Source organism: Falco rusticolus, chromosome 12 (genome assembly GCF_015220075.1).
Source record: "Falco rusticolus isolate bFalRus1 chromosome 12, bFalRus1.pri, whole genome shotgun sequence".
Classification (NCBI taxonomy): Eukaryota; Metazoa; Chordata; class Aves; order Falconiformes; family Falconidae; genus Falco; species Falco rusticolus.
This window is the reverse complement of record NC_051198.1, coordinates 27,520,149-27,531,994: the sequence shown is the minus strand read 5'-3', so window position 1 is coordinate 27,531,994 and position 11,846 is coordinate 27,520,149. Positions and strand designations below refer to the sequence as shown.

The following is an 11,846-nucleotide window of genomic DNA, read 5'->3' as shown; positions in this document are numbered from 1 at the left end:
TCATCAGCAATTGGGTGGGAAGGGGAAGGGATATATCAAAAAACCCCACTAAGTTTCAAATGTGTGCTCCTGTCCAAGTACTGCTTCTATGAAGTGTCATAATTAACAGAAATGGTACAAAAATGTCTTTTTCATTGGAGTATATAAACTGAAACCGATCGAACTAAGCTCTCAGACACGCCAGAGGGTGTGACTGCAACAGAAAGGTAGTCAACCAAGAAGGGAACACCTATAAACTGAGAAACCAGATAAGAGTGCAGAAGGGTTAAAAAAAAAAAACCCAACCAAAAAAACCCCCCACCCCCCAAACCACTACACTCCATCACTACACCATACTATCAAACCATGAAAACCAGAAATGCTTCCAAATTCAGCATTAAGGAATCTAAACAGCAACAAAAATGTTTTTTCTTAGCACCGTAGAGAGCTCAGTCCACCTCCAGACTCTATCCAGCAATATACTCACCAAACTTGTTTTCATATGGAGCAGACAAATTTTACACTCTCAAAGAGCCACTCACACATACACTACTTCAGCCAAGGTAGTAACCCCCAGTGTTTCCTAGATGTGCCTTAAGTATTTAGGCCACATATTGAAGAGAAAAAGGGAAGGGAAGGCTGATTATTTTTTAATCAAATACTACTCACATTAGTATTTAAAAATCAAGACTAAAAGCAGTCATCATTTAATGTATTTTAATAGCAAACTTACAGGAACAGCACAGAAGACAGACAACATTAAAAACATGTACTTGCATGTAGGACAACTCAGTTAGAAAAGTATAGTGAATGGATGGAATCTACTATATGATAAAAATGCTACAAACACCATTTAGTTGCCATTGATAAGAAATTTACTTGTTTAAAAAAATCCAAATGCTGGCATTGTCCAGAAAAATTTGACAGGTTTATTTATATTTTTTTTATAAAGTTGAATTCTTGAAACTTGTTCACCGCAACATTTTTTGACCACATTGATATTTTATGTCCCCTCGTTTATATTAAAAATCCACACACAAATGAAAATGGAAAAAAACTTGCCAATACCCAATTCCATCCCCTATTTTTCCATTTGCAACCATATACTTAGGTACCTTTTAACCCCATGGAAAAAATATCTAACGTTCATTACTACCAATAACAGGAAGAAGATTTTGCTTCGAGAATGACAAACCCATCATAGTGAAGTTTAAGCACGCTCTCCACGTATGCGGCGCGCTAGCTGGATATCTTTTGGCATGATTGTGACACGTTTGGCATGGATAGCACACAGGTTGGTATCTTCAAACAGGCCAACCAAGTAGGCTTCACTTGCCTCCTAGTGTAGAAGAAAAGAGTTAAGAACACTTTCACTTCTGGAGCACTAGCAAAAAAATATTAATAATTTAAAGTAAAATGTTACATGACATTAAGTTTAGGCTTCTTAGTTACTCACAAACATGAACATTTTTATATTCTCAATATTTTCTTAATAAACCATCGAATAATACTCTATGTCAAAGTTGCGTACTACTGGCATTTGGTGAAGACATCCTCCAGAACACAACTGAACCAATATCCTGACAGGAACTCACAAGATAAGGGGTTATCTTATCAAAAGGTTAGTTTGTTTAGGAACTTCCCTTTTTAAAGGCTGGGTTACACTATTTGAGTGACTTGTCTGCTGCCTCTTCCACAGTAAGAGCTATTGAGCATCAGGTGAAACTGGCAGGTGCCAGGGGAAAGAGGAGCAGGTATTCCTTCACAATCTGGGCACACAGCTCCTTGCCATAGGATACCAAAGAGGTGGCTTAATTCAAAAGTCAAAAATTAGTTAAGAAACATACTGAGAATTATTAGAAATAAGAGAACAACTTTAGCTCAAGAACTCCCTGAACCACCAAAACGGGGACAGCAGTCAGAGAATTACTGTTACACATTTGTCCTATTCCTATACTTCCTTCCTGCCCAAGCAGCTCCTGTCTATTTGGGGCACACAGCACAGGCCCCCACCATCACAGGTATCTCACATCTGTCAGAATCGTTGGGTCAGCAGTTGGGAGCGCAAAGGCCAACCCTATCCTGGGAACACCACAATCCTGACCAGTGTTCTCCCTGTCACTGAACAACTGCCGACAGGATTCCGGGTCAGACAGATGCTCAGTCAGACCTAATTATTCTTCTGGCTCACATTAAGTTAGCCGCTATTGAGCCCAGCACAGCACACAGCAATGTTTACACATTTTTGGGCTGACACAGAATTCTAACACCTAACAATCTCCTAGGAAGTATCTTGGCACATCAGTACCTGACCAGTACATGGACCAGGGAACAGCACATAGCTGGGGTGAGAAGCTAGGAATGAGGGGGCTCACTTCTAGAAAGAAGGTTGAGGTCCCCCTTTCTGGAATACATGCAAGAGAACAGCTTGTGTGAACCATTTAATTACCAAAAACCACAAAAATCAACTTAACTAGGTTCAAAGTCATAGATCATCCAATCTATGACTAATTACCTAATCTAAAAGAAAAACATTTACTACAGCAGATGAGTACTGTAGTGAGTCATTTCATATACAATAGAACATGGGTACCCCAAAACAGTCTGCTAAATCACTACATGAAAACTTAAAAAGACACTTCACCAGAATAAGCCATGCTGGCATGAACATGGTACCAAACGCGTTAAAAGTTGGGTTTGTTTTTTTTGTGGAGGTTGGTGGGGTTTTTTTGCAAATATGCAAGCAGGAAGCACTAGGAATAGTATGTGAACAAGTTCTATACCAACTACTCCTTAATGCAAAACTAAGAACATTCAAACCAGCCTTCTGAAAAGGTATTAACTACTGACTAAATTTTAATGAGCAGTTCCTCCTAAAAAGACACACAGGTAAACCTTCAGGATTTAAGAAGCACCACATTCACTCACAGCAGTGAAGACAGAACAACAACTACAAGGAAAACCAACAACTCTGCAAATGCACACAGACACCTTTTGAAGCCAAGCATGTGGCTCAAGTTTATAGGATCTCACAGCATACATCTTGGCCCTTTATCAATTGGAAGTCATTAACTAGAAAAAAAAACATTTTTGCCTGCATATCAGATATTCCACAATTACAGATAGGTTCTGGAACAATCGACGAACAGCTAAAAGAATAGTAAAGACCCATCTTAAATTGGGAGTGTCTTTCTATCATGAGAGGGAAATTATGATTTCCTGTGATAAGAACACAGTCTTGGAGGGAACCTAACCTAACTTAGATGCAGGAATTTGGGCCAGAAAGAGCAGTATTTCACGCTCAATATACTCTAAATGTAAGTTATTTAACTAATACTTTTTTTAAAAAACATTTAATATAAACCACATCATACAAAAGTACTTATTTCCCTAACGGTGCTTAGATCAAGCGGTTTTTCTTTAACGAGCATTTGAGGATATCAAGACCTCCATCTGGACACGTGAGAACAAGCTTGATGTAACGCTCTCCTCACAGACTGCGTAGCTTTCAAAAGCAAAGCCTCTAACAAAGCTCAAAGGTAGAGGAAACACATTTATCTTAAGTGTCTTAATAAGCCGCACTGTCAAGTGCAACTACTTGAGAGGAGGGGACTATCAAGTAAAAAGACCAACAAAAACCAAACCAAAAAAAGGCCCCCACCCCAAACCACATTTGTTACCTTTGTAAAGAGCTGCTGACCTGTCACTACGTTATTTTAGCCTATGGTATCTATAAGGCATCACACTGAGCAAGGGAAGGCTGAGGGGCACATCCCCCCCCATCAGCCCCACCCCCCGAGGGACCACGCCCACCGCGGCAGCCCACCAATCAGGCACAGCTAGGGCTAACCCTAGAAACAGCCTGGCCAATGGGGGGGGGGGAGGCGGGGCCCTCCCCTACCTTCCATCTCCAGGTTTTGGGGGCACCTGGCTGCGACCCCCACCAACCGACCCGGGCACCTTCCCCCAGGGCCCCGCCGCAGGAACCTCACCTGCAAAGCACCGATGGCAGCGCTCTGGAAGCGCAGATCTGTTTTGAAGTCCTGAGCAATTTCACGCACCAGACGCTGGAAAGGAAGTTTGCGGATCAAAAGTTCGGTAGACTTTTGGTAGCGCCTGATTTCACGGAGAGCCACGGTACCCGGCCTTTCGAAATGAAATGATAATATTAAAAAAATAATTAGTATGGCAAATAAATTCTACATCACCTTAAAAATACTGGTTCACCAGCTCAGCTAAGCCAAGCACCACATACATTCTGTTTCCACCAGAAAAATCCCAGCATTTACAATACCAAACCAGTTTCCCTGGCTTAGGGTCACTTGTTTTCCCACCATTGCTCCGTACAACCTCCCACTGGCCTCAGCAGGGATCCCTCGGGCAGACACACGAGGCCCTGCCTTCACCCAGAGCAGATGTGGACAGCACACATTAGCCAGCGGACACCGACACATCTCGGTGCAGATGTGGGGAACCGCAACCCTGCCACAAGTGAGCTGGTCCAGCTGTACCACAGGATCCTCAGAGCAATCAGCCTGACAGCAAGCATGATTTTAAGGGGAATCTGCTGCTTCTTCCCTACCGTCAACATTCACAGAACCAGCAAAATTTATATTTTGTGCTACATTACCAGGACAAAGTGCCTAGTGTATTTCCTTGTGTTGGTTTTGGGGTCAGAATCAAATTCAGATTAACAACATACTTTTGCAGACACTAAGTCCATCCATGAAATTAACACATTTATTTCCGTGGAAACTTTGTATTTTCTAACTCCAGCTTTATTACCTTTCTCCCAGTCGATTAATTCCACCTCATACCTACAGCAAGAGACTTTTATATTAAGTTGCCTATTCCAAACCCGCTTCTCCTTCCCATCCCCCTTTCCCCCCCGCAGGGAATGGGTACGCCTAGCCCAGGAACATCCTTCAAGCTGAAGCACAACTGCGGCTATTCTGCACCCAGCAAGGACTGGAAAGCCTCCTTATCAGAGGGCTGCCAAAAAGCCCGGTTGCCCCGGCCAGCCGGGATGCTGCCTGCCCCACGGCGGAGCGCAGCGCAGCGCAACGGGCCGGCCCCGCGCATCCCTGGGCACGTCGCGCCCTCTCGCGGCCGGTCACCTCCCCTACGCTGCCGTCAGCGCCGGGGACCGATCGAACCCTGTAAGTAAATAATGCCGCTAAGAATAAACTTCGCGGCGGCACAGCCCTGCTGCAGCATTTCAATAACCAGAAGTCAAAACAATAATACTAAAAAAATATAAAAATCGTAGAGCCGCGTTCACCGTAGTGGGAGTGTTGATTTTTTTAAGCACCGGTACCAAAATGCCCAGAACGGGGCTAATGGTAGCCACAGGGTCGATGCCGGTGCTGGGTGTTGTGTTTTCGCGGCAGGCGGGGGCCCCACCGCGGCGGAGCGGTGCCGGCGGGCGGCCCCGGGGAGTGGAGGAGCGCAGCGCGCCGGCGGCGGGGAGAAACCCCTTCGGCGCCCCGCCCCGGCCCCGCGGGGGAGGGAGGTTGGGGGGGTGGCGGGGGGGGGGTGTGATGCGGCCGGTATCGGCCCGGTGCCGCCTCTGCGCGGCGCTGCGTACCGGTAACGGTGCGGCTTCTTCACCCCGCCAGTAGAGGGCGCGCTCTTGCGGGCGGCTTTGGTGGCGAGCTGCTTGCGGGGCGCCTTGCCGCCGGTGGACTTGCGGGCGGTTTGCTTGGTACGGGCCATGCTCCTGCCGACGTCGCTGCCTTACACCTGCCGGAGGGCGGAAGAGACGGGGGGGGGGGGGGGGGGGGGCGGCCGCCCCGCTCAGCGCACACCCCCCGCCGGCACCTGCCCCCAGCGGGCGGCCCCTGCCCCGCGCGAGCCGCCCCGACCCATGGGGCCAGCTGTGTCGTGTGTCCGTCCGCCCCCCCCCCACCCCGCGGCCGCCGAACGCCTCCCAACCACCAACGAAAGGGGAAACGCGCAAATAAATAAATAAATAGGAATTAAACCTTCAGCCGGTCGCGGAATATTAAAAAATACAGGGTTTGGGGAGTGGGGGGTGATGGGTTTTTTTGCCCACGAATTCAATAGCGCGGCGGCTGCGAGAGAGCAACCTCCCGCCGGCAAGCGCCGAGAGCTGGCTGCCCCCCCCCGGCCGCCAGTCACCTGCCAAGTGTTTGCAAACCCCGGCCGGCAAACGTCGGGGGGCTGGCACCCCCCGCGCCGCTGCCGCCCGGCGGGGACCCCCTCGGGACCTGCGGAGCGGGGGAAGCGGGAAGGCAGCCCCCGCCGCCCGCCTGCCCAGCCCTCGCCGCCGCCCGCCGGCGCTCCCCGACCCGCCGGCAGCCGCAGGCAAAGCGGCCTTTATCGTGCAAAAAGGAGAGCCCGGATAAAGTGCGAGAAAGCAACAAACTTTTTTTTTTTTTTAGAGGGGGGTGTTTTTTTGGGTGCCGTCTTTCTCTTTCTGTGGAACTGCTTCCCCCAAAGCCGCCTCGCTCCCAAGCGCCTCTCACAGGCAAACTCATCTCCCAGACCCAGAACAAAATGGAAACAATCACGAAATGCAGCTCTAGTCCTTTTGCAAAGGAGGAAAAAATAAATTGCGAAAAATAACGCCGAAAAAATCGCAAGGAACTCCAAACCATGTGGGTGCAAACGAAGGGGGAGGCAGCGGAAAAGTTTGCACTCGAAAACCAAAAAATTGCGTTGGGTTTGGGTCGTTCCTTCGGCGAATTTCTTTCCCTTTTTATTGTTTTTTATGCAATAGGAAAAAAAAATATGGTCGGTGACCAGAGAAAAGAGACAAGATGGTGAAGCTGAGCAACAACTGTGGGGAGCAGGGGAAGGAAGGCAGGAGAGTTACCCTGGGCTGGCGAGCGGCTCCTCTTTGCGGCCGCTTCCCAGCCCCGATCCGGGGGATGTCGGGCTGAGGAGGCAGCTAAGGGGCTGGGGAGGCAGCTGGGGGGGGTCTGGAGCGGGGGCGAGGGGAGCAGAGGGGGGCAACGACCGCGCGAAGCGGAGCCGGGGGTGCCGGCGGAGGGAGCCGCTCCGGCTGCGCCGGGAAGGCGGCGCGGCGAAGGGGGACGCGAAGCACCGCCGCCTCCCGAGCCCCCCAAAAGTTTGTGGGGAGGGTCGGGGAAGGGCGGCGGGGTACGGCCGGGGGGCGGCGGGACGCGGGGGGCGGCGGGCGCGGCGCCAGACTTACCCCGTCCGCTGGGCGAGCGCGGCTGCCGTGCGGGAGGGAGGGCGGGAGGACGGCGGGCGGGCGGGCGCGAGGAGGAGCCGGCGCTGCTGCTGCCGCTGCTGCTGCTGCTGCTGCTGGCGGCGGCGGCTCGGAGCACAATTGAAAGATGGCTGCCCGGGGAGGGCCGGCCCGCCGCTCGGCCCCGCCCCCGCCCGCCCCGGGCCCGCCCCCCCACCAATGGAGCACAATGGAGGGAAGGCGCGGCCCCGCCCGCCGCCCCGCCCCCTCCCTCTGCGCCGTGTGTACAAACACAAAAGGCACGCCGCGCGCGCGAGGGGGATTCCCCCCCCCTCCCCCTCCCGGCGGGGGCGCGCGAGGCCACGGCGGGGCCAGCGGGCGCGGAGCGGGTTGGGCGGCATCGCAACCCCCCGGCCCCGCAGCCCCCCGCGGCCGGCACCCCCACTCCCCCGTACCCACAGGGTGGGCGGCAGGCGCGGCGGGGGCACGGCGAACCCACCCCAGGGGAGAGGGGCAGGGGCCTGCCGGCACCCGGCTGGCGGGTGGGCTAGCGCTGCAGAGCAAGCTGGGCCTACCTCTCACCCCCACCAAAGCACAAGGGGCCTCGGCGGCGACCCCCTGAGTCCCTCTTACTGGTTCGGGGGGGCTTGGGGGGTTGGGGTTTGGGTTTTGTTTACGTAGAAGCAACGCCAAAATTCTCGCTGGCAGCAGGCCCGTCGGAGCCAGCCCGGCAGGGGTCTGCCGTGGAAGTGCCATATTCCTCACTCTGCGAAATGAGAGCTGAGCATCAAGAGGGGACCACCGGGGTACTTCTGACTTGGAAACAACTGCAGGCACAATGGTTCACAAGGAAAACCCGATGCTTGGGGGCAAAGAGGAGTCTCGTTCACTCTATCAGTGCTGTCAAACTATTTCAAGTTTGCAGTGCAGCTATTAGAAAAGCGACTATAACAAGTTTAGCACTGTCATCGCCAATGGATCCCGTCCAGTTGTATCAGCTGCCATGTTGTTTAATGGGAGGATTCACTCTTACTTCATTTTTTAACACCAGAAACAAAAAGCCCTATGGGGAAGTAACCTCTACTCTGACTGAACAGTCACTTGCAATTTTCTTAACCATATTTCCACTACAGAGCCTAATTCTGTACTCACACAAACTGGTGCCACCATCTTGTCTGCCATTTAGGTATAAGAAGGAGCTGTACTTGATTTGCAAAACCTTTATTATGGATGATGATGTAATGCAGTTCTGTGCGGAGACATCCAAGCTACCTCCAGCAGCAGTAGTTTAGCTGTGTGAGCAGAGCAATTCACTTGGGGCTAATCAAACCTGATGAGGGAAGGAGTGTTGTCACGAGCAGAACACCCTGCTAAATTAGATATAGGCAGCTTTGGTCCTCAAACAAATACAACGGGCTGCACCACACAGACTACTGTAGACATATACCTCTGGCACTACAGTGAGTTTATGAGAGGTGACTGTCAGGAAAAAGAAACTGCAGAGGATTTTTGTTATACTTACAGAAGAATTAGTGGAGCCATCTATCTATTGGTAGCGTTTTATGAGAGAACAGCACCTTACTGGACAGCCAGAAAGGGAACTCAAAGCTGCACAGTATTATACAACAGAGGATTTGCAAATACTCTGTGAACTCCAAACGCTGGGCACCGAAATCGGCATCAATTCCCAACATAACACACGCATCCCATAATGAGCAGCTGGAAAAGTTAAAAGCTATTTCCCAGCTGCAGGCAGCTGCCCAGAGATTAATAATTCATAATTATCCCTGTTAGCTTTAACTCCGAACGCGCCGGGACGCCAAGCGGAAGCAGCCGTGCTCTCCCCGCTCCGCGCTTACCCCCCACGCCCCCCTCCCGCAGCCAGGCGCCGCTCCCGGCGGGACCCAGGCAAGGCGGGACGGAGCGCTGGGGTCACCGCGGCGACCCGGAGGCGGCGGGGCGGCCGCCGACACGCGCGGGCGGCACCCGATCGCGCCCCACTGGCGCGGCGCCCCCTGCCGCTGGCCCGGCGCCCGGCGCCGCCATTGGCGGGAGCGCCCTGGAATTCCATGACGTCGCGGAGGGGGCGGGGCGAGGGGCGGGGCGAGAGGGGCTGTCCCGGCCCCGCTCGCTGCCCCTTCCCCCGCGGGGAGCCCGGCGCGGCTGCCCGGCCCGCTGCCAGCCCGAGCCTTTTCCGCTGGGCCAGGGGGGACCCTGCTGCCCGTCTGTCCCCTCCAGGCCCCCCGCCGCTGCCTGCCCTACCGCTGGTAGTTCGGACCCATCTAAACGCTTAAGAAACACCACAGGCAGGACGGAGGCGTGCTGAACGGCCCTCGCTGAAACCCACCCAAGCCCAGCTACGGAAAACCGACTCCAGTGTTACCAACTTTCGCACCCTCGTTTCGCCCTGGCTGATTAACGCCATTAAAATCCTGCTTTTCCAGGACGACGGGAACAGCTACGACCCTGGGGCAGCCCTCGAAGCTTTACCACCAATGCTATTTGTGTGCCAACAGGACGCTGAAGGAAGAGCTGGCCCAAGACTTAAAAAGCCTCCAGACGTTCTTCTTTCCCTGGCAGCGCTGATAAGGGTTGGCTCCTCCTTTCCAAAGGCCTTTATCTCTGCAGACCACAGGGATCTTCCACCCTTCAGTGTTTGTAAGTGGCCACGAAGAGATCTAACCTAATGAGATTCCACCGGTTTAATCAACAATAACACGCCAAGGACGACTGCAGTACCTCATCCTCACCCGGCGTAACCACCGCTGCTGCGAGCATGTCCAGACTGCTATGGGAAATAAGATTAGGATGGAAAACAGCTGGTCTGGATCAGAGCCAAAGACGGCTCAAATGATAATGGATAGAAAGAAGGAACATTCGAATCAGAAGTTGTCCAAGATGTTTTTAGCACCTTTCAGAGAAAGTACGTAGCCCTCGCTCAGCAAAGAGAGGCAGATTTCCACAGCTCATACACAGTTCGGCTGCCCAGGTAGCATACATTTTCCAAAATACTCTCACCTTCATCTTGTTGGGAAACTCTCCCTCTTATCTTGCCCAGGAGACTCTGGGCAGAGGAAGGCAGCCATTTTTCCTATCAGACTGGATTAGTTGCAACTCACTGTATCAAGCTGAAAATAGTTTCAAAATTGTTACTGGGAAAAAAAATTTGTTGCTTAGAGCTAAGCCTTCAAGCTCAAGTCCTCCAAATAGTGGCTAGTCAGGTTCAAATGCCAGTGTAAGGCACTTGCTCGGTGGGCCCAAGAGCTAACAGATCAACCCCAGTAACATCACAGACTGCACGCAGATCTAGAAACAACTGCAGCAGCTGCTTCCCTTTGCAACAGCACAGATTACAAACCCCAGAATAAAAGACAGCAGAGCAGATTAAGTGTGACTTTTCTGAGGTTATCCGGACAAAGGAGAATAAGCGAGTCTAGCACATATGATTGTTTTTAAGCAATGTTGCAGGTATCTTTCAGAAATGTTTGGAAAAGGTTTTCCACTACAAGAGAGATTCACAGTTTGTCCCCAAACCCTAAATGCTCTCTGATCAAAGAAGTATTTCCTTCCTATCCTGCCCCAAAAGCACAAACTAAAAATCCAAACGACTTAGTCTAGTTTCAGCTCAACAAAGAAAGGTCCCAAGGTCCCCTTCTATTACCCAGGGGAAGCTGGGGTTGTTACTCATTTTATGCAAAAAGCTACTTGGATATTCAGTGAGGGAAGGAGTATAGAAGACTGGCTTTATGTACAATGCTCACTTGACTCCTACTTCCACATATCTCCTTCCAGGCCCAATTCTCCCTTCCTGTTCTTGAGATCCATCCCTCTTCTCTCACTCATCCAACCTCCCTTCAGACTCAAGCTCTGCATCCTCACTCCTATTCCCTGTCCCAGCTCCCAGCCTGCCAGCCATTTTACAATTTCATATTCCCTACACACCCTCCTTGATCCAATGTATTTGCTCCGGCAATTTGATTTTTCTTCCCTTTCTCTTTGTTCCTATCCCTATCTTTCCACCCTCTTGATTTTTACACCAAACCGTTCCCACCTTCCCCTAATTTTTTAGCCAGTCCCAGCCCCATAGCTGTGGTTCCTTCTGCAGCTCCCAGGCCAGACAGCCTTTCCTAGCCAATTCCAATTCCATCCTTAAAAGTCCAGTCCTGGCTAACCGGCCACCCAGTTTCTGGCTGTGGCTGCTTTACAGTTACAAATTCTCCTGGAAGTTGAAGAAAAATAGCAATACAAAATGCTTCCAAGTTTTTAAACTGTCTTCCTTTTAAGATGATTTTTGGCAGAATGAAAGAATTTGTAACCTTAACTTTGTATTAACAGTATATTTTGGTGCAGATTTAAATGTATTCCTAAATAATCATCTACATAAAAGATGAAAATACACTATTTCCAGTGATTTTACTAGGAAGTTACCAGGGGTAGGAATCACTGGCACTTAGGAAGGAAAGTATAAGTTGTTTAAAACCACAAAACAATTCACAATAATTTTGTCTCTGTGTAAATGGCTTTTTATTATTATTTGTTTTGATGCTTCTCTGTCATGGATTTGTATACCATGGAAGTTACAGCACTGTGATAGCAGCCATTGTAACACATGGTTGTTTGACATGCTGTATTGCCTATTACACCACACACTGCACATACCTATTGTTTGTATTATTTATACTGTCTGTTG

The 11,846-nt window shown here is 50.7% G+C and overlaps 1 protein-coding gene across 2 annotated transcripts; it reads right to left on the bottom strand.

Annotated features, from left to right (window-relative positions):
* Positions 1-681: 681 nt before the first annotated feature.
* LOC119156305 (histone H3.3A) lies at positions 682-7,299 on the bottom strand. 2 transcript variants are annotated; one of them, XM_037405933.1, is made up of 4 exons: positions 7,160-7,299; positions 5,567-5,721; positions 3,972-4,125; positions 682-1,318 (listed from the first exon to the last, which is right to left on the bottom strand). In XM_037405933.1, exons 2-4 carry the CDS (start codon positions 5,692-5,694, stop codon positions 1,190-1,192), a joined length of 411 nt encoding a protein of 136 aa, XP_037261830.1. In that variant the 5' UTR covers positions 5,695-5,721; positions 7,160-7,299; the 3' UTR covers positions 682-1,189. The 2 variants fall into 2 exon arrangements, with proteins under 2 accessions (XP_037261830.1, XP_037261831.1); XM_037405934.1 differs by lacking the exon at positions 7,160-7,299 and adding an exon at positions 6,818-6,835.
* Positions 7,300-11,846: the final 4,547 nt, after the last annotated feature.